Raw genomic sequence first — 27,807 nt, forward strand, 5'->3', positions numbered from 1 at the left:
CTTCCAATACTGTACATGTTTATTAGCAAAACTTTCTGTATGATTTACACAGTAGTTAGACTCTGGGTTGAGTGAACTACTTTGGATATATTTGTTAAAATAAAAAGTCTTACTTTTTAAGAAATATATTGTAAGGAGCCTCAGACCAGTCTAAATACATACATATCCACTTCTAAAGTTTCTGTGGAAATAACAAAGATGTGTCTCTGTGAGTGTGGTGAGTGTTCGATTCATTAAACTGTAATAGAGCCCGATCGAGGTGGTGCAGTTGGTTGGGTGTTGTCATGTAAAATGAAAGGTTACCTGTTTGATTCCCGGTCAGGGCACATGCTTGGGTTGTGGCTTGGTCAGGTATGAGAAGCAACGAACTAATTGATGTTTTTCTCCCTCTCTTTCTCCCTCCTTTCCCTTCTCTCTAAAAATAAATAAATATATTTAAAAATAAATTTAAAAGAAAACTATAATAGAACTAGAGAATAAATGGTGCTTACGAACAGATCAGATGGTTTTGAGGAATTCCTACAGGACTGAAAAGTAGTAATTAGGATTAAAGAGGCAGCGGTGAGTAGGAAAAGTTACAGCGGGAAGAAGAACTACTACACAGAACAACTGAGCATGGAAGCCTGAGTTTGCATTCTGCTGTTGGTTGTTGGACTGTGGCTGTGATGCAGTCACCATGGTAATCAGAGAAGGGGAGCCTTCTCTGTTTTCCTGTTTTAACAGAATAATGGGCCTGCCAGGTTTTACCTTTAGGATGAAGCCAGGGACATAGCCTTTGCAAAGAGAGCGGAGCTTTCAGGGATGTCTGGCGGCGTGCAAGCCCTGGATGGGTATGAATGTGGTCCAACGCAAAATCGTGAATTTACTTAAAACATTATAATACTTTTTTTGTGATTATGTGTTGCAGCATTTAATGTGTAGCCCAAGACAACTCTTGTCCATTGTGGCCCAGAGACACAAAAAGGTTGGACACCTCTGGTAGGGCTTGATAATGGAGAGAGCAGAGAGAGGTTGTGGTAGTTTGGTTTTGCCACAGACTTGGGGACAGGTTGCAGTTCCATGCTCAGTGCTGGAATTCCTTCTTGTCTCACCTGCCTGTTTCTCACATATGTGCATTCTATGGAACTTAAAGCCTGTGTTTTCAGGACAGATGGAGAGGAGGACACCCATGGTGTGGCCTTTAATTCACAAATCTGAACACCTAACCTGGGATTTGCAGTGACGTGAGGAGCACCAAGAGCTTGAATGAGACCGGAAACTTGGAAGTTTCTCCTTTGAGTGGTAGTTTAATGACCAAGGCCCACATTTCCCTTCTTCACTTTTTTCTTTCTTTTTTTTTTCTTGCTTTCCTGTACTATTTTTTGTTTGAGTGATTTCAATTTTTTTTTTTTACTAGTTACCTAGAAACTTTCTGGCATACATAACTAAAATTTTCTTCCTTCTGAAGTTATCACATCTCTGTCCTCCCCTCCATTGTGTAAGTCCAGCTCCTCTGCAGACGCTAGCTACCGGTGAGCAGCCTCTTTCCAGTTCCTGTTGTTTGAAGCAGATTTGTTATAATTGTAGAAGGAAAAGTAAATATTATAGTATCTGAATATAAAATGAAGTATTTGGGAGGTAGAGGAAATGAGAGGCTAAAGGAGAAGAAAATGCTAATTTCCTTGTGTTTAATAGCAGACATTTCTGAAATACTATATGAAATTGGTAAATCTAGCTAGAGACTTGAGTATAGAATGACTAGAAGCCCTGAATCAATATTATATCTAATAATAAATAATAGTGATTAGGACGTGGCCTGGGGAAGGAGGTTTGGGAGGCAGTTCTGTGTGCCAGTTTTTCATCCTGCGTAGCCTAGATTAAAAGCTGTTGACCGAGGCATATATTATTTAAAGTTGTGATAATAATTACCATAAAACCAAGCTGTTGACAGTGGTTGTTTCTGAAGAAAGGCACCTGAAGGGAGGGAGTGGTAAATAATACTTTTAAATTTATATTTCATACCCTCTTTACTGTTTGCATTATTTTTAGATTGCGAGCATATGATATTTATTAGATAAAGTTTTGTACGGAGGTGTACAAAAGGAATTTGTTGCTTGTTCTAGTATTTAGAACAATTGTCCACTGGAAGGTAACTTCAGATTTTGAATAGATTAAAGATTGGTATATGTTCCTTCTACCTACACAGTAGCTTTCAAAACAAAGTTCACTTTACTATCTTCTACTGGAATTTTCCATGTGTTACTTCGTTTGGTAAAATGATTACTTAGAAAAATTTAAATGACTAATAATACCTTTACACAGTGCCTTACTGCTCTAGAGAAGTTTCATATTCATTATTTGATTTTCACAGTAACCCTGTGAGGTGGGCAGAGTAGATGGCTTCCTGTATTATATAAGATGAGGAAACAACTAAGACTGACAAAGTGACTTGCCCCAGGTCATACGGCTTATAAAGTGGTGACAGCTAGGTCTCAGACTCTTCCTCTGATTTCAGCTCACTGCTCATCCCACTACTTCTGTAATGGTCCTGCTCAGCCTTCTCTTGTCCTGCAACATTTGAAATGTCTCTCTCTTAATCAGTTCACATCTACCTACTTTATTATATAAACACAACATTGATTTCCGACATTGATTTCTTACAGCGTTCTGACATTTTATTCTAATTGTGTTTTAAATATGAAAATCTGTGGTTTATTTTAAAAGATGAATTTTATTGCAAGTTTTAAGACATGCCAAACAGAAACACTGGGAATCATTATGCCCTCTTGTGATTTCTGCTGCTGGATAGCACTCGCTCCTCACCCGAGGAACTGATTCTTTCCCAGATGCCTTCCAGAGTTTTTCTGATATTCTTGTTTTGCCCTTGTGTGGCTTGCTGATTCAAAGCTGTAGAATTTAAATGTTTACGTCAAGAATTAACTTTTGGGTTGCAGTACTGCATACGCAACACCTGACCTTATCTGAACTCTGCAGTTAATGTTTTTCACCTAAGAAAGTTTGAATTTCAGAAAGTGAGTTGCTTTCCAGGAAAACAGCCCTGGGAAGTAAGCAGTAAGTCTATTAGTTCTTGTCTTGGGAGTCCAGTATAAGAACCTTTGACCCTTGATCACATGTTGTTTTTTTAAAATTGTAGTAAAATATATATAATGTAAAATTTGCTATTTTAACTAATTTTAAGAGTACATTTCAGTGTCATTAATGACATTCACCATGTTGTGCAGCTATCACCGCTATGGAATGTAATTCAGGACTTTTTCATTGTCCCAGATAAAAACTATTCAGTAGTAACTCTCCATTCCTCCCTCTGTACATACCTGCTGCTTCCAGTCTACTTTCTAATAGGAGTTTGCCTGTTATAAATATATCATGTAAGTGGAATTGTGCAATATTTGTTGTTTTGTGTCTGGCTTATTTTACTTTGCCTAATGTTTTCCAGTTTCTTCCATAAAAAAGAACTTCATTTTTTTGTGGCTGAATGGTATTTTATATTTTTCCACATTTTGTTTATTGACTCATCTCTTGATAGGAATTTAGACTTGTTTCCACTTTCTGGTGTTATAAATAATAGTGCTAACACATGAAATGTATGACTTCCCATCATCAAATCTTTTCAATACATTCATAGGAGTGAAATTGTTGAGCCCTATGGTAACTCCATATTTAACTTTTTGAGGAACTACCAAATGTCTGCACATCCTTGCCAACGTGTGTTATTGCCCCCACCCCTTTTTCATCCTGGTCATCCCATTGGGTGTGAAGTGTACCTCACAGTTTTGATCTGCTTTTTTCCCCGATAACTAAGATATTGAGCCTCTTTTTATGTAATCATTTGCTATTTGTATACCTTCTCTGGAGTAATGTCTATTAAGTCATTTTCCCATTTTTTAATTGGATTGTCTTTTTGTCCTGGAGTTGTAGGGTTTTTTTTTAATACATTGTAGCTATTAATTCCACTTGGTCTTGGTCAATAATCCTCTTAATATATTTTTGAATTTGGTTTGTTGGTATTTTGTTGAGAATTTTTCTATCTATCTTCATACAGAATATTGGCCTAAAGTTTTCTTACGGAGATGTCGCAGTCTGGATTCAGTGTCAGGGTAATGCTGGCCTCATAAAATGGGATAGGAAAGAAGTGTTTCCTCCACTTTTGGAAGAGTTTGAGAAAGATCTGTGTTAATTCTTCTTTAAATGTTTGGTGTTTAATTTCCACATTTATGTAAATTTTCCAGTTTTTCTTAAACCAGTTTATGGTTTCATATCAGTGTGGTCAGAAAAGATACTTTATATCCTTCAGTCTTTGACATATGTTGATGTGACACCACACGTGATCTCTCCTAGAGAATGTCCCACATGCACCCAAGAGGAATTCCTTCTGTCGTTGGGAGGAGTGTTCTTGCTCTGTTTATGTCTCTTACGTGTGTTGTTCAAGCCCTCTATTTCCGTATTGAGCTTTTGTCTGGTTGATTGATCCATTATTGAAAGTGTGTATTGCAGCATCCAGCTTTTGTAGAACTGTCCCTTTCTCCCTTCAGTTTTGTCAGTTTTTGATTCATATATTTTGAGGTTCTGTTGGTTGGTGCATGTATGTTTATAATGTTACATCATTTTGATAGATTAAACCTTTCATTAATATGTGATGTTTTTCAAATTGTCTCATAACTTCTCCCCCCAAGCTTTAATGAAATATTGTTGACATATACCATATGTAGGTTAAAGGTATGTGCACAGGGTGATTATTTGATACATATATCTATTGCATAGTGATTACTACAGTAGGGTGAGATAACATCTCCATCCTTCACATAATTACATTGTGCATGTGTGTGTTTGGTGGTAACATTTAAGGTCTTTTAACAACGTTCAAGTATGTAATACAGTATTGTTATAATTTCTTTTTACTAAAAAATGTGTCTTGTCTGACAATAATGTAGCTCTGTTCCCTCCAGCTCTCTTTTGAGTCTGTTGAGACTGTTTTCTTGGATTGTCTTTTTACATCGTTTTCCTTTCAACCTCTTTTCATGTCTATCAAAAATGGGTCTATTGTAGATATTATGCAGTTTTTTTAAAAAATCCATTCTGCCAGTCTCTGCCTTTTAATTGAAGAGCTGAATCTATTTATGTTTAAAGTAATTACTAAGGAAAGACTTACCTCTGTATCTAGCTATTTGTTTTCTGTGTCTTATGTATTTTTTAAAATTCTTGTTAGTGCCTTTCTAAATATTTACTTGATTTTTTTGTAGTGTGCCATTTTGATTTCCTTCTTTCCTTGTATATTTTTTAGTTGTTTTCTTAATGGTTTTCTTTGGTATTACAGTTACCTCTTAAATTTCTAACAACCTGTTTTTAATACCAACTCAGTCCTAATAGTACGCAGATAATTCGCTCCTATACACCTGTCATCCCACCTTTTTATGTTGTCCCAGATTATATATGTGCATTGTGTACCCATCACCACAGGTTTATAATTGTTGTTTAATGTGTTTCCCGTTTTTAGTCATACATGAGAAAGGGTAGTTAAAAAACAATAATACAATTACAAGATGAGTAAGCACTAGGGATGTAATGTACAACGTGATGATGATAGCTGACATTGCTGCATGATATATAAGAAAGTTGTTAGAGTAAATCCTAATAGTTCTTATCACAAGGACACATTTTTTCTTTTTCCTGTATCTGTATGAGAAGATGGATGTTAGCTGAACCAACTGTGGAAATCATTTCGCATTACATGTAAATCAGTCCGTCACACTGCATACTGTACACAGTGATGTATGTCAGTTGTGCTCAATAAAACTGGAAACCCCCCAAAAGTACAATAGTACTGGCTGTTATCATTACCCACGTTCTTTATTTCTTCACATAGCTTTGCATTATTACTTAGTATCTTTTCATTTTAGCTGGAAGGACTCTCTTTAGAATTTCTTGTAGGGGCAGGTCTACTAGGAATGAATCCCCTTGGAATATCTTATTTCCTCTTTTACTCCTGAAAGATAGTTTTGCCATTTATAGAATTGGTTGACAGTTTTTCTCTCTCAGCACTTTAAATGTCATCCTCTGCCTTCTGGCATCTGTGGTTTCTGATGAAAAACCCGCTCTTTAATCCTTCTGCAGATCCCTGGTTTATGATGAGTTGCCTTTTTAAAGGCTCGGACAGTCTCATTGTCTTTGACGTTTTACTGTAATGCGTGGGTCTTGTTGAGGTGTTCCTGTTTCAAATTTGTTGAATTTCTTGGATGTGTAAGTTCAGGTCTTTCATCAGATTTGGGGAGTTGGGGCCATTATTTCTTTTCCTGCTTGCTCCTCCTTTCCTGGGATTCCCATGGGGTATGTGTCGGCATGTTTGACGGTGCCTGTTCATTGATCTACCACATTTTTGGACCATAAGACGCATCCAGGTTTTAGAGGAGGAAAATAGGAAAAAAATTTTAAAGCAAAAAAAAATGTGTTAAAATATTTAACAGCATAAATAACATAATATTTCACCAATATAAATGTAAAGCTACATTCAGACTATAAGACACGCCCCTATTTCCCCCCAAATTTGGAGGGTGCGTCTTATGGTCTGAAAAATACAGGATAAATGATTTCCTCTTTGTCATCTTCAGACTGGATAATTTCAACTGCCTCACTCTCGAGGTCACTGACTCTCAAAGTCTTTCTTCTGCCTGATCAAATCTACGTTGAACTCCTCTAGCGAATTTCTTATTTCAGCTATTGTACTTTTAAAAAAAAGCAGATTGAAAATCTAGAATTATTATAATCTCTATTGACATTCCATATTTATTCATACAGCATTCTCCTGATTTTCTTTAGTTCTTTGTTTCTTTCAGTTCTTCGAGCACATATAAGACAATCGATTTAAAACTTTGTCTAGTGATTTCAATGTCTGGAATTCCTCAGGGACAGTTCTGTTGTCAAATTGTTCTTTTCCTACAAAAGTGCTTTATTTTCCTGCTTCTTTGTAGTTTTTTGTTGTTTTTGAGAGCTGGACTGTTTAAGTATTATAATATGAAACTCTGGGCACCAGACTCCCTTCCCTCCTTTTGAGTGTTGCAGTCATCTGTATAGTGACCTTTCCAAACTGATTTTGCAAAGTCTGTATTCTTTGTTGAGTGTGGTCACTAAAGTTTCTGTTATCTGTTCAGTTTGTGACATGAGAGATTTACTTAAATGTCTGGAACAACCCCTGCCCCCTCCCCCCATGCAAAAAGGGAGGTTGCGTGTTCTAAGAGGGTCAGAACCAAAGCAACCTTTGCTGTGCTCCAGAGTGTGGAGGGCAAGGTTCCCCTTGCCCACCCCTGCTGTGGGGCTGAGTGACAGGGAATGGTAGCTGGTTGGCACACCCTGCTCTGTCACCCAGATTCAGCAACCTTTCTTTCACCAGACACTTCCTTGCTGAGATGGTTGATTTTGCTGGACTTTTAAGCTTAAAGGTTTGGGTAGAGGGACTGGCTCCTGGAGCTTCCTGCTCTGCCATTTGCCGTGAGGTCATTTCATCCTTGTTTATGTTTGCACACAACTGCTCATGGCGCCAACTGCAGCCAGCTCCTTTCTGTACTTGACAAAAACTATTTAAGCTTGATAATAGTTTTACCTTTCATTAGGGTGAGCTAGAGTACAGTTAGCCTCTGGAATCTCGAGTTTGAATTTTGTTTGTAGTAGTTAGAGAGTAATTACCTTAAGTCAGTCAATAACTCACATGGTTTTGATTTCACTTTAACTTAACACTTCTTGTATCTGTGTAGTGATTTTCTTTACAGGAATGTGAGAGCAAGACATTTGGACATATCCATTAGTGTTGGACACTGTACCTCCCAGTTCTGTGTGTATCTTATCAATGCTGGCTTTGCTTTGTGCTGAACTCTGATTCTCAGATGGTGTTTGCAGCCCTCGGAGATAGGCTGTGATGGCATAGTGCCAGTGATAAGTCTGTGTCAATCTAAGGATCCTTTGTAGTGTCTGTGGAGCACAGTTTAATTTTGGTGTTAGAACTAGGACCAGAGGAGGCAACTGTGGGGGGCCTAGGTCAAGATTCTTAGAATGACTGCTCGTCAGGGTGGAACCCCCAGCCTTTTGAGAGGTTCATCTGAAGGTGGGAGTAAGAAGAGGCAAAGGAACTCCTTTGTTTGTTTAATGCTTACTGGTCTGTGCATGTTTCTAAATATATTCTACATGGTTTTCAGAAACAGGCCATGATGAAGGCGTTGTTTGCCCTGTTTTGCACATTAGGAAATTGGAGCTCAAAGGGTTAAAATTCTTGTCCTAAAAAATCACACTGTGATTGTGATTCTACATTACTGCTATTTTAGAATTGTATTATTTTTTTATTTACAATAGATACCATAAACCGGGCATCTTGCTGGTGAGAAAAGCAAGGTGTTTAGTGGAAGGCGACCTTGTGTTCAGGGTGCAGTAGAACCAGGCGCAGGGCAGGCCTCCTGCTGTGCAGGCCTTCGCTCAGCCTGCTGCCCAGCCTGCAGCCTGCTCCTGTTCTTCAGGCTCTCAGTTTTCAACATGAAAGGCTGTACCGAGAACACCTCTGAAGAAAAATTCAAGGCTTGGCTCTTGTAGTTCCGTCTGTTTATGAAGCTTTCCTCAGATCCTCAGTCTCTTGGTATCATTCCCGCCTGACATCCTGTAGTGCGTGCTGTGCTGGAGCAGAGTGTGGCACCTGCTCTCTCCTCTGTAACTCTACATTCACTTAGTACTTTTTACCTGTATGTCACCGTGAAAAGCTAATTTTTATCCACAGTGGGCTCCCCAATTAGATTATGACTTTGCAGTTTGTTTTCTTAGCGTTTTTATCCTTCGCAGCTTGTATATCACAACTTGATTGATTTCAACCCACAGTGAGAAATAGACTTATTTCTTTACAGTTAGACATAATTGTACATACCTGTACCTTGGAACAAAAATTTCAAGAATCTACTCTTAGGAGGGAGATATGCTCTGATATATTCTGTATTAGTGTAAAGGAAATGATAGTTGGGTCTGCAGTTTGGAAATCACGTTCCGTAACTTCTTGCACAGGGCTGGATATTCCGATTCTGTTTGGATTTCACCTTTACTTGAAGGACTACTGCTTTCAGTCTATTTTTATGATGTCTGAAACTTAGGATATGGAATTTTTTTTTTTTTCATAAAAAATGTTTTGTTGTATTTAACATAGTTTCAGGGACACAGTATCTTCCAGAAGATCATGTATGGGTTTTTAGCCCATAATTGAAGTTTGTTTTCTTGCGTAAGAGATATAAACTTGTTTCTCACATTAGCTATGTCTGTGCCTTCAGTACTTTCCTTAGTGTACTAAGATCACTTGCTTCTCTCATCTTAGGGAAGCCTTTTCTGCCTGTTTTGGTAGATCTCCTTTAGGTACTGACCTGATATGACTCTTTTCAGTATTAATCTTAGAGTGATACCAATTGGATTCTAAGATGGGATTTGAAACACAAAAGTGGAAAAAATGTGTTGTGTTTCCTTATGTTGTACTAAACAAAAAGAAGGTTGTCTGGGAACTAAGTTTACCATAACTAGTATAAAAGAAGTATTCAGGTTTTTTTTCTTACCTGACAAAAATTTTTTTAATTGTTCAACTACAATTGTTCCCCCCCCCCCCCCCCACTCACTCCCCTCCGGCTTTCACTACTCCCCCCACCCTGTTGTCTTTGTCCATGGGTCCTTCATACATGTTCCTTGACTTGACCTTTCTACTTCTGTCCCCTATTATCCCCCTCCCCACAATTTTGGTCACTGTCAGTTCTTTGTTTCCATGTCTCTGGTTCTGTTTTGCTCACTTATTTGTTTTGTTGATTAAGTTTCACTTATAGGTGAGATCATATGATATTTGTCTGTCACCTCCTGGCTTATTTCACTCAGCATAATATGCTCCAGTTCCATCCATGCTGTTGTGAAGGATAGGAGGTCTTTCTTTCTTTCTGCTGCATAGTGTTCCATTGTGGAAATGTACCATAGTTTTTTTCATCTACTCCTTTACTGATGGGCACTTAGGCTGTTTGCAGCACTTGGCTATTATAAATAACACTTCTGTGAACATTGGGGTGCAGAGGTTCTTTTGAATTTGTGTTTTAGGATTCTTAGGGTATAGTCCCAACAGTGGAATTGCTGGATGAAAAGGCAGTTCCATTTTTAGTTTTTTGAGGAAACTCCATACTGTTTTCCACAGTGGCTGCACCAGTCTGCATTCCCACCAACAGTGCACTAGGGTTCCCTTTTCTCCACAACCTTGTCAGCACTTGTTGTTTTGTGGATTTACTAATGATAACAATTTTTCAGGTGTGAGGTGGTGTCTCATTGTGGTTTTAATTTGCATGTCTCTGGTGGCTTATGACGTTGAGCATTTTTTCATGTGTCTACATGCCATCTGTATGTGCTCTTTGGAGAAGAGTCTGTTCAGGTCCTTTGCCCACTTTTTAATTGAAGTATTTGTTTTCCTGGTGTTGAGTCATATGAGTTCTTTATATATTTTGGAGATTAAATATTTGTCTGATATGTTATTGGCAAATATGTTCTCTCACACAGTGGGTTCCCTTTTAATTTTGTTGATGGTATCTTTAGCTGTGCAGAAGCCTTTTAATTTGATGTAGTACCATTTGTTTATTTTTTTCCTTTGTATCCCTTGCTCTAGGAATCAGTATATCGGCAAAAATATTGCTATGTGAGATAATATTAATTTTTACTACATCCGTTTTCCTCTGGGAATTTTATGATATGGTGACATATTTGAGTCATTCATCCATTTTGAGTTTATTCTGATGTATGGTATAAGTTGGTAGTTCAGTTTCATTTTTTGCAAGTACTAGCCTAGTTTTCCCAACACCATTTATTGAATAGGCTGTCTTTACTGCATTATATATTCTTACCTTCTTTGCCAAAAATTAATTGACCATAGAGACTTGGGTTTATTTCTGGGCTCTCTATTCTGTTCCATTGATCTGTGTGTCTTCTTATGCCAGTACAGACAGTTTTGATTATAGCAGCCTTAGTTTGATATTAGGTATTGTGATCTCTCCAACTTAGTTCTTTCTCTAGATTGCTGAAGTTGTTGAGGGTCTTTTTTGGTTTTATGTAAACTAGTGGGATATTTGTTCTGATCTGTGATATATGCCATTGGTATTGTAATAGGAGTTGCATTGAATTTATAGGCTGTTTTTAGTAGTAAGGACATTTTAATAATTTAGCACAGTATATGCTTCCACTTATTTGTATCTTCCTCAGTTTCTTTCTTCAGTGTCCTATGGTTTTCTGAGTACAAGTATTTTACCTCTTTGGTTAAATTTATTTCTAGGTACCTTTTTTCTTGTTTCAATAGTTTACTATTTTTAAATGGGATTTTTCTTGGTTTCTTTTTCTCATAGTTCATTATTGGTCTGTAAAAATGCCACTGATTTCTGAGTATTGATTTTGTATTCCACTTCTTTGCCGAATTCATTTATCAGGTCTAGTATTTTTTTGGTGGAGCCTATAGGGTTTTCTACCTATACAGTATGATGTCATTTGTAAATAATGAGTTTTACTGCCTGCTTCCCAGTTTGAATGCCCTTTTATTTCTTATTATCTGATCTCTGTGGCCAGTACTTCCAGTACTATGTTGAATAAGACTGGTAGAAGTGGACATTCCTGTTTTGTTCCTGATCTTAAGGAAAACGCTTTTAGTTTTTACCCATTGAGTATGATGTTGGCTGTAAGATTTTCCTATATGGCCTTTATTATGTTGAGATATGATTCCTCTATTCCTACTTTGCTGACAGTTTTTATCATAAATAGGTGCTGGATTTTATCAGATTCTTTTTTTTGCATCTCTTGATATGATTGTATGATTTTTTATCTTTCTTTTTTTTATGTGACATATCACATTTATTATTTGCAGATATTGTGCCAACCTTCTATTGCCAGAATAAATCCCACCAGAATAAATCATGGTGTATGATTTTTTTTATCTTCTTAACATATTGCTGGATCTAGTTTGCTAATGTTTTGTTGAGGATCTTCACATCTATGTTCATCATGGATATTGGCCTGTAGTTTGAGAAGGATAGGGGTTAATTCTTTTTTGAATGATTGGTAAAATTTGCTTGTGAAGCTATCCGGTCCAGGACTTTTGTTTGTTGGGAGTTTTTTTTTTTTGTTACTGCTTCAGTTTCATTAGTTGTATTCTGTCTATTTAGATTTTCTGCTTCTTTCTGATTCGGTTTTGAAAGATTGTATGTTTCTAAAAATTTATCCATTTCACCCAGGTTGTCAAATTTCTTGGCATATATTTCATAGTATTTTCTTAAAGTCCTTTGTATTTCTGTGGTATCAGTTATTATTTCTCCTCTTTCATTTCTGATTTTATTAATTTGGATCCTCTTCATTTTTTTCTTGATAAGTCTGGTTAAAAGTTCATCGATTTTGTTTATGTTTTCAAAGAACCAGTTCCTGTATTTATAGATGTTTTGGATTTTTGTTTCTATATTATGTACTTCCACTCTGATCTTGATTAGTCCCTTCCTTCTACTCACTCTGAACTTTGTTGTTGTTGTTTGTGAATTTTGTTGTTGTTGTTTGTAGTTCTTTTAGTTGTAGGGTTAGGTTGCTTATTTGAGATTTTTCTGTCTTCTTGAAGTAGGCCTGCAGTGCTATGAACTTCCCTCTTAGGACTGCTTTCACTATGTCCCATAGATTTTAAGTTCTTGTTTGTCTTGTTTTCAGGTACTTTTTGATTTCTTCCTTGAGCCTGTTGATGACCCATTCATTATTTAATAACATGCTGTTTAGCCTCCATATATTTGAGTGCTTTTGAGTTTTTTTTAATTAAGCTTACTTTGTAGTTTCATGTCATTGTGATCTGAGAAAATGCTTGATATGATTTCAATTTTCCTGAATTTGTTAAAAGTTATTTTGTGCCCTAACATGTGGTCTGTCTTTGAGAATAATCCATGTGCACTTGAGAATAATGTGTATTTTGCTGGTCTGTAAATATCAATTACATAAGTCCATTTGATCTCATGTGTTTAAGGACACTGTTTTCTTGTTGATTTTTTTCTGTGGAAGATCTGGCCTTGTCTGGAAGATCTATCCATCCTATCCAGTAGGATGTTAGAATTTCCTTCAATGACTGTATTGCTGTAAATCTCTTCCTTAAAGTCCACCATGTTTTCTTTATATATTTAAGTGCTCATATATTGGGTGCATATATGTTCACAAAATTTGTATCCTCTTGTTGTATTGTTCCCTTTAGTATTATGTATGACCTTCTTTGTCTTTTGTTATGGCCTTTGTTTTGAAGTCTATCTTGTCAGATATAAGTATTGCTACCCCAGATGTTTTCTGGTCTCTGCTTACATGAAATATTTTTTCCATCTAGTCACTTTCAGGCTGTGTAAATCTTTTGCTCAGAGTTGGATCTCTTGTGAACAGCACATACTGTATTTTGCTGTGTATAATTAATGCACACCTACATTTTTGGCCCAGACTTTCAGGAAAAAATCTTTTGTTTAATTTTTTAATTTAATTATTTGTTTATATTTAGATACTTGCTTTTTATATTATAAAGGAATTTTAGTATTTATTTTTGAACACATTATGGTACAAGAAGTTTTATGTAACAAATAATTACAAAACACAAGAACAGAAATAACGTGTTTCAGATACTACCCATGTGCAGTGTGCATCCTTATTTTTCCCTCAAATATTTGGGCAAAAAAGTGTGCATTATACATGACAAAATACGGTATGTGGGTCTTGTTTCCTTATCCATTCAGCTATGTCATTTGATTAGATCATTTAATCGTTTTACATTTAAGGTGATTATTGATAGGTACTTACTCATTGCCATTTTATGCCTCTGTACCTGTGTGTTTCCCCCCTCCCTATATCTTTTTCTTAAAGCAGCCCCGTTAACATCTCTTGCAGTGCTGGTTTGGTGATAATGAACTCCTTTAGCCTTTTCTTCTTTGTTTGTTCATTTTTTGGTTAGGAAGCTCTTTATTTCACCTTCAATTTTAAATGACAACCTTGCTAAATAGAGTAGTCTTAGTTGTAGATTCTTAGTTTTCATCACTTTGAATACTTCATGCCAGTCCCTTGAGCCTGAAGTGTTTCTGTTGGGAAATTAGCTGACAGTCTTATTGGAATGTCCTTATAGGTAACTGACGATTAGTTCCTTGCTGCCTTTAAGATTCTCTCTTTGTCTTTAAACTTTGTCATTTTGATTATGATGTATCTTGGTGTTGCTATCTTTGGGTTCACCCTCATTAGGATTCTCTGTGTTGCCTGAACTTGCGTGACTTTTTACTTCACCAGGTTAGGACTAAGTTTTCTGCAATTATTTCCTCAAACAGGTTTTCTGTCCCTCGCTCACTTTCTTCTCCTGCTATCCCTACGATGAAGATATTGTTACATTTCATGTTGTCCTGAAGTTCCCTTAAACCATCCTTGTTCCTTTTAAGTCTTTTTTTTCTTTTTGTTGCTCTGATTGGGTGGGGTTTTTTTGTACCTTGTCTTCCAAATTACTGATTTGATCCTCTGCCTCATCTAGCCTGTTTTTAATACCTTCTAGTGAATTGTTTATTTTAGATATTGTATTCTTCATTTCCAAGTGGTTTTTATTTATATTTTGTGACCTTTTTCATGCTGATGTAATTTCCACTAAGTTCTTTGTAATTCTCACTAAGTTCCCTGAGCATCCTTATAACTGTTACTTTGAACCCTGTGTCTGATAAATTGCTTGCCTCAATTCCATTTAGCCCTTTTTCTGGGGGTTCCTTCATTTTGTTTTGGGGTTGTTTCTTTGTCTTCCAAAGAAAGACAAAGAAACGCTCACTCTTTCTGTTTGCATTTATGTATTATGATCTGTTTTGACTCCCTGTCTTCTTTGGGTGGCCTTATGTTATAGGAGTCTTGTGGGACTCAGTGGTGTGCAGTCCCCTTGATCTCCTGAGCTGGATGCTCTCGGAATGCCCTTTGTATGGGTAATACAGGCTCTTCTCTTGTACTTGGGTCTTGAGTGTTGTTGCCCATTTGTTGGTCAGATCTCCCCTCTGGCTAGCTGACTGCAAGGCTCAACCCCTACCACATCTTATATGCTGTTGCACAGGCGTGGACAGAGCAAAACAACATAAAAAATAACCAAAACAAGCAAAAAAAATCCTCAACAACACCAGCAAAATGAACGACAAAAGGCAAAGAATAAAGTGGAATAAGAATCAGAATAGTAAAAGAAGAAGGAGAATATGAGAAGACCAAAGGAAAGAAAAATGATTATGGGAAGATGAGAAACAATAAGAGATGGAAAGAGGAAATCTAAAAAAAAAAAACCACCCAAAAAACAAAGAAAGGGAAAGAATTTAAGAAAAGGGATAATGGAGTAAGGAGTAGTAGTAAAATAAGAAATATAAAAGAAAAATTAGGAAAAGAAACTGAAGAAAAAGGAAGAAATTATAATAAAAGGGCTATACAAAAGAGAAAATAATGGAAAAGAAAGAAGTGAAATTTGTCTTAGTAGAGTTTAGTGCTTTCCTGCTGGGTTCTCCTTTTGGATAGGGCTCGTTGGATGTTGTTCGAAGGTGCTGTAAGCCATTGTCAGATCCTGTCCATGTCTGTCCCTCCTCAGCCTGTTCAAAGCTGCACGAAATCCATAGTTTGCAGCTGTCTCCTCCAGGCTTGGCTGTGCTTGGGATAGGCATCGCTGTGCATTTACCAGCTGGCATTTGCCAGCACAAGGCCCAGAGGTGGGTCAGCAAATGACCAAAGGTACTGCAGGATCCACCTCCACCTGTCTTTGCCTGTTAGTCTTTGTCTGGCCACTGACCTGACTTTCTTAGATGGCTTCTGGTGGGATCAAAAGGATGTAATCCCTGGATCTTAGGCAGGTGCCATTCAGGCTTCAGGGAAGGTGGTAGGTGTGTCCCTTGTCCCCACCCACACATCCCAAACTGTCCTGGATTATTTCCCTGAACTACTAGGGGCAGACAGAGCCCCTAGTAGAAAAGCGAGTGCGGCCTGCAGACCCCAGGGTTTGGGTGTCCTGGAAACCAGGAGGGTGTTTCCATGGCTCTCTTGTGAGGGGGAAGCACCTGTCTGGTGCTGGGGGAAAATATATGGAATGGCTGTGCCCTAAGGCCAGTCTCTGACACCTTCTGAGTCTGCCTGTGTTGCTGTCTCCTCAGTTGGGGTTAAGATGCAGGGTAGGGGATAGTAAGGAAAATAGATGCAGGGTGGTGCAAGCATGATTCCAGAGGGTGGGGGTGAGTGGTTTCCCACAGGTTGGGGTAATTGTTTTTCCTCGGGGGGAGGCTTGCTCTTCTCTAGGAAGATGGCTACTGTGGCACTGAGGTATGTCCCAGCACTGGGAACCCAGCAGCCATTTCCCCATGTCACTCCCCAAGGCCTCCCACTCTAGACTGTCCTCAGGCAACTCCAGTCGGTGCCACCCTCCCTTCACCCAAGCCCAAGGTGAGTGGCTGCAAATGAGAAACCTGTGCCTTGGCCCTTTAGGAAAAAAAATAGTGGCTTTGTCTTGTGTCTTCCTGGCAGACAAAACTCCCATGGCTTTTCTCCACTGGATACTGTATGCATACCTAATCCCAGCATTGGTGGTCTGTGGTTGGAAGCCGGATCTGGGGGTCCAGGCTTCACTTCTCTCAAGGGGAAGCTTCCACAACTGTGCCTTACCTTGCCCTGCTGCCCATGGGAACTGCCCCTGCCCTTTCGCTGGTCTTGAGGTGATTTTTGCCTGTCCTTAGTTAAGAGTCTCCTCTTCAAGTAGTCTTTGGTTGTTTATTTCAGGTGGCTGTATCCCTCTTTATTTTTAGTTCCAGTTTGATTCTGGGAGGTAGTGTAAGGCAGATCCTTATGTGCCACTACTCTGCCACCATCTTGTTCCCCACCACAATTGAGGGTTCTTATATCCAGAAAGGTTAAATGATGATGGTCTATTGCTGTTTACACTTTCTCACACATGGCTTCTTCTTTCCAGACCTCCTTGGATTATGGTTCTGCTCTGTTCTTAGACTTTTGGGGGTATACAGTGTTGTAACCTGCAGGGCACTCTTTGTTGTCTCATTTGGTTCTTAAGATTTTTGTTTCCTTTTCTTATTTACTTTTTTTTTTTTAGAATGTAATAAACATTCATTGAGTACCCACCATGCACCAGACACTGGATGAAGGAGACACAGCCTAATTTCCATGGAATTTAAAGTCCTGACCATGCAAGTCAGGACAGATGGCTCAGGTGTCACCCAGCTTTCTTTTCTCCTCCTGGCTCCAACACAGGAAGGAGGAGGGCAGGGACAGCTTGGTTCTTTTATTTAGACTCTCAGGAAAGACTCTGCAGCCAAAAATCTCATGGTTGAATATGGGTAGACTAGAATCCTGCAAAGTGCAGGGCCCCCAAGGTTGATGGATTGTGTAGTACTTCCTTGAGCATCTTTTTGTTGGTCCCTTATTTGTTTGTATTTTATTAGTTATGCTATTACAGTTGTCCCATTTTTCCTCTTTGCCCCCTTCCTTCCAGTACCCCCATTCCCTCTAGCAGTCTCCCTGCTTAGATTATGTTCATTGGTTATACATATGAGTTATATTTCCTATACTATTCTTAACCTTCCCCCATCTATTCTGTACCTACCAATTATGCTTCTTATTTCCTGTACTTCCCCCCCCACTGGTAACCCTCCATGTGATCTCCATTTCTATGATTATGTTCCTGTTCTAGTTGTTTGCTTAGACTGTTTTTTTTTTTTAGATTTTGTTGTTGATAGTTGTGAGTTTGTTGTCATTTTACTGTTCATAGTTTTGATCTTCTTTTTCTTAGATAAGTTCCTTTAAAATTTCATACTGTATTTTGGATAATGTTCACCCATGTTTTTGGCCCAAACTTTCAGGAAAAAATTTTCCATTTCACTTTTTTAATTCAATTTTTCACTCATTTACATTTAGAAAGAAAACTGATTATCATATTCCAGGGTATTATTTTGCATACAGATATTGTTATTGCTTTCTAGAATTGCACCTTTAACACATAAGGATAAATAAAAGAATTAGAAACATTTATATAGATATGGAAATAGTACTGCCCATGTATAATGCACATCCTTATTTTTCCCTCAAAAATTTGGGCAAGAAATTGCACATTATGCACGGCAAAGTACAGTAATAAGGGCTTGGTGATGTTAAACTTCTTTAGCTTTGCCTTGTCTTGGAAGCACTTTATCTGCCCTTGAATTCTAAATGATGGCTTTGCTGGATAGAGCAATCTTGGATGTAGGTCCTTGCTTTTCATCTCTTTGAGTAGTTCTTGCCAGTTCTTGCCTGCAGGGTTTCTTTTAAGAAATCAGCTGATAGTCTTATGGGAATCCCTTTGTAGGTAACTGTCTCCTTTTCTCTTGATGCTTTTAAGATTCTCTCTTCATCTTTAACCTTTGGCATTGTAATTATGATGTGTCTTGGTGTGGCCCTCTTTGAATCCAACTTGTTTGGGACTCTGAGCTTCCTGGACTTGTATGTCTATTTCCGTTGCCAAATTGGGGACGTCTTCTTTCATTATTTTTTCAAATAAGTTTTCAATTTCTTGCTGTTTCTCTTCTCCTTCTGGTACCCCTATGATTTGGATGTTAGTGTATTTAAAGTTGTCCTGGAGGTTCCTAAGCCTCTCCTCATTTGTTTGTTTGTTTTTTAGTTCTTATTTCTTTTTTCTGATACAGTTGATCACTTCTTCCTTTTGTTCCAAATCTTTTTATTTTAATCCCAGTTTACTTCTCTTTATTTTTGGTTCCCTGTATATTTTTCATTATTTTACTTTGTATATAGCCTTCAATTCTTTGTTTTGTGGTTGTACTCAATCATTTCTCTGAGCAACCTGATCACCAGTGTTTTGGACACTGCATCCAATAGGTTGGCTGTCTCCGCTTAGTTCTTTTTCTGGAGTTTTGGCCTGTTCTTTCATTTGGGCCATATTTCTTTGTCTCCTCAATTTGGTAGCCTCCCTGTGTTTTTGTGTATTAGGTAGAGTTGCTTTGACTCCCCCTGTCTGCGCACCTGTTATATTGTAAGGGGTGGAGCTTTAGGTGGTTACCAGTGTGGTACAACCAAGTTTGCCGCTTTGTGACACTACATGTGGAGGAAAGGTCAGAGAGAGAACAGTGTTGCTTGTTTGCCTCTTGCCTCATTTCCAGTTACTTCCCCACTTACTGTAAACATCTGCCACCTTTCTAGCTGCTGCTCTGGTGCTGATTCCAGGGCACCAGGAATGGGTGGGTTTTCCTACATTCTAGGACACTGTGGGCGCTTTAAACAAATGGTCCTGAGAGACCAGTGGTTTCTTCCTCCACCCCAACCCCTACTGATTTTTACAGCCAGAGGTTATGAGGCTTTTTTCCCAACGCTGGAACCGGAGCTGCACAGTCTGGCCTGGTGCTAGGATCTCTGGCACCCTAGTTGTCCCTCCTGAGTTTTTTTCCGCTGCATGTTAATGTGGGACCACCTGCTCTGCTGGTCGCCACAGCTGCTGCCTTGCCACTTCCTTGCTGTGCCGCACTGTGTCCTTTCCATCCCTGCTACTTGTCTGGGTAAATGTTTCGTATTTAAATCCTTGGTTGTTGGACTTCCATACAGTTCGATTTTCTGGCAGTTCGGTTGGTTTTTGTTTTTAGATTGCTTGTTATCCTTCTTGTGGCTGTGAGAAGAGGCGAGGTGAGTCTGCTTATGCCTCCATCTTAGCCAGAGGTCTCTATTTCCTTGAGCATTTAAAAGTCTGTCCTTGGAAGTCCAAGGACAGTGTCACTTACTTGTTAGGTTTTGCATGAGGCAGATGATATTTATTAATAACTCACAAGAGTAGCTTTTTTTTTCCTTCTTGGGGTTGGGGGGAAGAAAACCAACATTTATGGGGTGTCTGCTTATATACCAGGCACTGCCAGATGTTTTTTTTTGTAAGTTTAAATTTTGATAGTTTCTGGCTGTTACTGATGATGGATGAACCCTTGTTTTCGAGTTTGACAAAGAAAGAATTCAGAGTGAGGAACTCCAGTGCTAGAACTCCAGAGTGAATAAACTCCAGAGTGAAGTTTATTTACCATGCAAAAGGAAAGTACACTCACAGAGAAGATTTGAGTTGGCTGCTCAGAGAGCTTCCTTGGCCTTTGGAGAGATGAGAGGCAGAAGTGAGCTGCCTGGGCTGTGTGGGCTCAGGCTCAAGTTACAATGGCAAAAGAAGGGCCCTTAGAATTTAGGGGAAAGAAAGCAAAGATACATTCCTGACGAAGGAGGGCATGGACATACTATGGAGAGAGAGCATGCACTGGGTCCTTTGCCTTAAGGGTTTTTTATTTTTAAGGTTTTATGTATTTATTTTTATTGAGAAGGTGAGGGAGGAAAAAAGAGAGGGAGAGAGACATCAGTGTGTGGTTACCTCTCATGCTTCCCCTACTGGGGATCTGGCCTGCAGCCCAGGCATGTGCCCTGACTGGGAGTTGAACTGGCGACCCTTTGGTTCATAGGCCCATGCTCAGTCCACTGAGCCACACCAGCCCAGCTGCCTTAAGGGTTTTTTAATCTGTTTTCTAAAAGTAGGAATTTTAGGGGAGTTTTCAGGGGAGTATCTGAATAGAACATTCATCAGCTTTCCAGGTGTGCCCTTTAATATGCTGGCTCATCAAAATAAGCGTATAGGGTCAGGGTTGTGGTCTCTGCCGATTGGTTGCCTCTAGGGTAGAGGTTCATCAGTTATTGCATCTGGTCCTGGCACTACCCATGACATAGCTGCATCTGGTTTTGCTGCTTTTCTGGACCTGGTGCTGAAACACAGCTGATGCCTGAAATGTTATATCTAGTTTGACCAAAGCTTAGTCTCTGTGGTCAACAGACCCTGAGTCCTTGTTCCTAAGAGTATTTTATTCTGATAACAACCATATTGGCCTGAGGATTTAATGCCTAAGGGAGTGGTTGTGCAAGAGAAGAGGTGGCCAGCTAGTCAGCTCTCTCAGTTTCCCCATTCCACTTGCCAAGAAATTTTCCTAGCTTCTTACTATCCTGCCTCATAGCTACCCTGTAAAGTAATTGGTTACATTTTCATTTTACAGGTAGGAGACACAGAGAGGCCAATAACTTTGCTCATAGTCAAAACTTGAGGACAAGAGAATGGGGAAGGGCTTTCTAGGCAGAGCAGGAAAGTGTGTGGTATATATGTGGACAAGTGGAACATCGTGGGTGGTTGGACTCTACACAGTGTGCGGCATGTGATCAGTACACGGGTAATGTCCACATGTTCTGCCCTTAGTCTATCCTAAGGCCAAACATGCTTTTCCAATGATGTCAGTGTAACTGACATCATTCCACAGAGATAGATATGTATGAGGTGGTATTTTGGATAATAGCTAACCTTTTCTTTCTCTTTTTTAATTTATTTTCTGATAGGAAAGACTTTATACTGATTTGAAAATAGAAACCAATTTCAGTAGGTAGTAAACATCTGGGCTAATGATAGTTTTGAATATAGGTGAGGAAGTTTTGTGACAAGATACTTACGCTGGCAGGGATGGAGAGTGGGACTTAACGCATCCCACGAAGACCATTTTGGTCAGTGGATCTTGAAGTTGCTGTAATAATTGAATTTGGTGTTGTTATAAAACAGTTATTGGTAACCTGATTTAGAAGTAAACAGTATTTGTAAGCTATTGATTGTGTCAGGATGTTATATAAAAATAACACACACACACACACACACAGAGTGCTAGATGGCTAGAAGATATTAGAGGGAACACCTTGTTTTGACAGAACTTGGCCACCAACCCAGGGGATCCCTTTGATTGGTACGTACTTATTTTCAGGCCTGAGCCATCCAGAAGTTGAGGATGTGTTGTCTGACAAAGGTCTTGGCTTCTCATACTCAGGACAGCAGGGATGGGCTTCTGCCCAGTGAAGGACGTGTAAACTATATGCCATGTCCTTAGGGAGATAGAATGTGTGTGTGCTGCTGTAAATATGATGTGGTTTTGTGTTGATCTGCTTTTCTTTTTTTATTTAACATTGTTTTTGAGAAGTATCCATTTTTTACGTAACTCTAGTTTGTTCCGACTCTACTATGTAATAGAGTATCATGTTTTAAAGACCATCTAGATTACTGTCAGCTGTGGAATCACCAGTGCTACTTCAGTAAACATTCTTGTCACCTTTGGTTCTGTGTGAGAATTTCTCAGGTATATACCTGCGAAGAATTGTTAGGCCACTGAATATATGCATTTTTATTTCACAAAATTTCAAATCTCTGAGATGGCCGCTATCAGCTTACAGACTTCTGTTAGAGTACGTGATACAGCAGGGGCTTTAATTCATTGGTGAGATAAAAGAAACAAGTTAGGAATATAATTCTTGGTCCTTCTGTGGTTACTGAGAAAGTTTTTGCAAACTAGTTTTTAGTAATGTTAAAAGCTTTTATTCACTGTCCTTTTTAATTTTCTTTGAATAATGTTGGGCAGTTATAGAGAACATAGGTTTTTCAAGGATGCCTCCATAATGCCTAAGTAATTGTGATATGTTATGAAGATATTCTAAATACTAAGATTTTTTGTTTGCTGTCTTGTAGGGCGCCAATGCCTCGGCATTAGAGAAAGAAATTGGTCCAGAACAGTTTCCAGTCAATGAACACTATTTTGGATTAGTCAATGTAAGTATTCATTGATGCTTATTTAGTCTTCAGAGTTACGGTTGAAAGTATTTTTTAAAATGGTGAATGTATTTCATAATTTATTAAAGAAAACTTGCTTATTTGTATCAGTAGATGTAATGCCAAGAAACTTGATTCGGAATTTTGAAGTTGTAGTTAGTGGGTGGGAAGAAGGTTGTTCAGTGACTTGAGTTAATACTTGTAAACCTGATTTTCCCTATTTTGTGTCAGATTTCTCATAACCAGAATTTCATTTGGCTTAGTCCAGATGATCTCTTGATCCTTTGAGAATTACTTAAATGTCTACATGTAAGTGGTCCAGATAGTTTTGTAAATGCTTCTATGTGACGTTAGGATCTTTGTCAAATTACTTCTGGTGTTCTACTAGTATAGATATAAAAGTACAAAATATAGGGAAAAATACATCCCAATTCTTGTGGATATAATTCTAGTAATTATATATTATTAAAACTTTAGAAGAACTTCTTGAAAATTTATAACTCTTCTGTAACACTAGAAAACATCACAAATCTGTGTTATATAATTGTTGTAGTAATTTATACTCTTGTACTATGCTGTTAGGTGGATCCATGGTGAATGTTTAAAGAAAAAATATATACATGTATGATAATACAGTAATAAAGTAAGCTAAATTCAACAAAATTGGTGTGTCACTGAATACTAGTATGTAGTTACGATGTATGAGATAGATTTTTTTTGTGATTTGGGGAAAGCACTTAAAAGAGTCATGTGCGTGTGTCCCCTGCTTTGGGGTTCATCTCTGTAAGTGTAGAGCTTACAGTGAGGAATCAGCACCCTCCCCCCTCCTGCTTCTCACCAGCTATTATTTTTTTAGAATTTATCTTTAGATTTTAAATAAAATGCTTATACTTCTATTTTTAAAGTCCTAATATTAAGAAAAATCCATTGACTTTCTGTTACGGTAGATGAGAAATTTAGCTCTTTATGTCTGTCACCAATCCCTGGCAACTTTACTTTTCCTCATTCTTTCAACATGGAATTAACCATTGCTTTATTTTTTCATTTCCTTCATTTCTATTTATCCTTCCCAAAGTCTTTATCAAAACAAACAAATGAACAAAAACAAGAATTTCTCAATATCGGTTTCCACTGAGTCACAACCATCAGGCAAACTCCCCTTTCCCTGGTAACGTCCCCCCAGAGCCCTCCGTCCTGCTGTGCAGCCTTTGATTGCCCTTCCTTTTACACCCGAAGGCATGCCTGCCCTTCACGTCTCAGCTTCTCTAGATCCTGTTTTCTTTCCTGGTTTTCTCCATGGTTTTGTGGAACACATTCGATAGTAGCTTCTTTAGGAAGTACGTATAGGACATAGACTTTGAACTCTGGTGTATTTAAAAATGCTTTGGTTATTGTAATAGCCTCATATAGATCCTAGTTTATAACCTTCTATGGGAATTTTTAAGACCATACTCTTGTTTTCTGGCTTCTATTGATGCAGCTGAGAGGACTGATACCATACTGATTCTTGATCTCTTCTGTATATGGCCTTTTCCCCCATTTAAAAAAATTTGGGGGGACTTTTAGGATGATCTGTATCTACTGCGCACAGTGTTCTGAGATTTCATGTGTCTTGTCCTGCCCTGTCTATGCCCCCCCCCCCCATTACTACATTGGGCGTTTATGTACCTGTCCTGACTGGTGGTTCCTTTTCCAAAGTTCTGGTACACTTCTGATACTGTTATTTAGATGATTTCTTTTCTATCAGTGTGATTTCTTCGTTCTATTTTTTTTATCTAAGTTCCAACTTAGATAAAATTATATAAAATGAGTACTGAAGTTCTGTTTTTTCTGATGTTTTTAGTGTGATAACTATCAAAATTCCAGTGTTGATTGTGTGTAAAAAAGAGTTTCTAAGAAAGGATCACTTTTATTACTCCTTGTGGATCAATCTGAATTCAAAGGTAGTTTTTGTGCTTTTCCCTCAAGCTGAGAAACTGAAATTCAGTGAAATCAAGAGAAGCGGAAAGGAGTGAAGGTGGTAAGAGATCACCAGAGGATGCTGTGTGTTTATTCACTTGATGAGTAGAAGTTAGTTTCTGATCTCTATTCCTATTTATGATGATGAAGAATTGAGGTCTCTTAAAGTAACCAGGGCTCTAGCTATGAAAGATTGATGAGTACCTTGAATTATATTCAAATAAGTTGGTAGTCCGAGTGGATGCAACAGAACTATTATAGTGATTAACTTTTCTGTGACTTATACTTTAGGCTACGTGGCAATCGTGTTCTGTACCTTTAATCTTTTTCTGTAAGTCCTCTTTTTCAGCTCTTAAATTATCACTTCTGTTTCTTGTTCCCCTTCCTCTTTTTATTTGTAGAGTTATCACACTACGGGACTTTCTGACAAATCAAGGTGGGGGCTTTAGGAGACCGGGGAGGGTGGCTTAGCTAAATCAGAGATTAGCATTTAAGCTTTTTTCATTCCCTGTCCCTATACTTGTCTGCCAGGTAGTCAGAGCTGGGGGCTACACTGGAATGTTGCTGCTTTATGAAACTTTGCAGTTACTCTTTTCTAACGATTGAATTTTGTTAAAATGAAGCATAATTAGTAAATACAAAATAGTTAGGGGGAGGTTAAGAATAGTATAGGAAATGGAGAAGCCAAAGAACTCATATGCGTGACCCATGGGCATGACCGAGGTGGGGGATGCTGGAGGGAAGGGGGTACCAGCAGAGGGGTATAAAGAGAAAAAAAGAATGGGACAACTGTAATAGTATAATCAATAAAATATACTTAAAAATTAAAATGAAGCACACATATATTTTCTTTTCATCAGTCTTTTCTCAGCTAAGTTTGTATTTCCAAGTTAATTTTAATTGCTTTTACCAAAATCGTATGCTGAAAAGAATGCCTATTAGATATGCCTGATTAGAGTCTTTTTTTTGCACCCAGTGAGTGGCAGAAGCACTCAGTAGCACTTGCCTTTGGGAAATAGTGCATATGTTTGGGCAGTTAGAAAAGTAGACTTTTTTTAATGGAGAGAAGAAAAATAGCCACATTTTAATTAATCTAGCAGAAAATTTGACAGTGTAGTTATTGTAACATTGTTCATGGCAACCTATTTTCCACTACTTTTAGTTGCAAATATTTTTATTTTGGAGGAATACTTTTATAAATGATAGCTTTTATGGCAGCTTACTCTTAATGAATGATAATCCTGATGTCTGTTACTGTAACCTGCATGATATAGAGAGTAGGGTTATTGCTTTGTCTTGTGTGGATGTTTTAATATTCCTGATGTTATTGTAAGTCAGGAGAAATGCTGGTGTAATGTAGGGGTCAGAAACAATCCTGAGAAGAAAGAGGAATCATAGGAAGTTTTCTCTTGCTGTAAAACATCCTCATTGTCTGCCAGTTGTTTATACAATAGTCAGCTAAATACATTCTTGGAAAACACATTGTTTTACTCTGATAAACCAAACTACCTTTTTCCCTAAGTAGCTGAGGAGTACTTCCTTCAGTACAATTGATAGAGTGTGATTCGCACTAGTAGTATTTTGTACTTTTTGTGCATTCAATACATTTTTAAGAGCCTATTTGCATCGTTCTATTGTATGGTTCTTTATTAACTTTCTAATACAATAAGCCCTAACACATAAGTAGATTGAGCTCAACAGATCTCTTTGTGAGGCTACCGTTGAACATGCTTTCCTCCCAAATCTTTGTTATGAAATTGTGGTTGTGTTCTTAGACCATCATTCTTATAAAAGGCTAATTTAGCCTGAATTGAGCTAGTAGTCACTACTTGGAATTCTGGATCCAGGGAACAGGGGCCATTATGGAGGAAAGAGAGAAATAAAAATGAAACTTTATTTCCATTTGTGGGTTATGAAGTTGATTAAGCAAACGTCTCTTAGTTCTGTTTTCTTTTGCATCAATTTGATGGCAGTAGGCTACTTGAGGTTTACATTATCAGTGATCTCAAAGAACGTCCCAATCAAAGGTGACAAAGAACTCTGGTCCAGGTTCTCTGGCTATATTGGATCAAGGCTTTGTGACTGACAGTGCTACAGAATTTGCCTAGACAAGTCCGTTCCTAGAAGGAAGCATGGGGCAGTGGAGTAAGTCTGCAGGAGTTAGCCAGTAGATGTCCACTAATATGTGGAAGGACACTTTTAGATTAGGTCCACTTGACTGTAGTGGGGGTTTTGGGTTGGGCAATAGGAGGCATAGTGTTACAGACGGCCACCTAAACAGACCACACCTGTGGTCTCGGAGAAGACACCTTTTCTTAGAGGGGGACATTCAGAAGGGGGTGTTCGTTCACAGGACAGGCACCATCACCAGCCTCCAATGTGGGGGGACAGTGGAGCATTTAAACATTTTCAAAGATTTTTAAAAGCAATATGTTGACATGATGTTAAAAGCATTAGTCTCTAATATTTAAGATGATCTTAGGGATATAGGAAGAAAATATTAGAATTTCTAATGTTTTTTTAAATTTAGAAAAGTTGATTTGCAGGAGAGAAACAGTGATTTGTTGTTCCACTTATTTATTTATGGCTTCATTGGTTGATTCTTGTATGTACCATAATAGGGTTTTGAACCTACAACCTTGGTGTATCAGGATGATGCTCTAACCAACTGAGCTACCTGGTCAGGGCCTAATGTTTATTTTAATCTAAAAATGAAAGGTAGATTAAGTTTTATTAATTTTAAATAAATGGATGATACTGGCATCTATGATGTATCCCTGTGTGAAATGGTCCTGTGTTATTTCAAGGTCAGTAGTGCCAAAGAGATGACAATCTCACCTTCTCTTACTCATTTATGTTGTTGAAATGCATTATAATTTAAATATAGTATAGAGATTATACGATCTAATTTCAGTTAATCTAATTCTTCAAAATGGGCAAATGGCTTTAAAAGGTTGTTTCAAAAGTAACTTATGATGAAGTGGTAGGAACTGTTCTAAGTGCTTCGTGCAGATTATTGATTTACTGTATTTTTTGGACTATTGAGATGCACCCCCTGCCCCGGGAGGAATAATGCTTGTTAATGCTGCTGTTGAGTTCTGTTTACACTTACATCGGTGAAATATTATTTATGTTATTAAATATTTTACTACATTTTTTGCTTCAAAAATTTTTTCCTATTTTCCTTT

At 38.1% G+C, this 27,807-nt stretch overlaps 1 protein-coding gene across 2 annotated transcripts in view; it reads left to right on the plus strand.

The window, feature by feature from the left end:
• USP12 (ubiquitin specific peptidase 12) overlaps positions 1–27,807 on the plus strand; it is a 93,193-nt gene that overhangs the window by 29,987 nt on the left and 35,399 nt on the right. Inside the window, exon 2 of one of the 2 annotated variants that reach the window (XM_037137137.2) lies at positions 22,580–22,660. In XM_037137137.2, the coding sequence (XP_036993032.1) occupies positions 22,580–22,660 (81 nt within the window). Of the gene's footprint in view, positions 1–22,578; positions 22,661–27,807 lie in introns of those variants that run through there. The other variant, XM_037137140.2, reaches the window with a different exon arrangement.

This window comes from Artibeus jamaicensis, unplaced genomic scaffold (assembly GCF_021234435.1).
Source record: "Artibeus jamaicensis isolate MK-2021 breed Jamaican fruit bat unplaced genomic scaffold, CSHL_Jam_final contig_793, whole genome shotgun sequence".
Taxonomy (NCBI): Eukaryota; Metazoa; Chordata; class Mammalia; order Chiroptera; family Phyllostomidae; genus Artibeus; species Artibeus jamaicensis.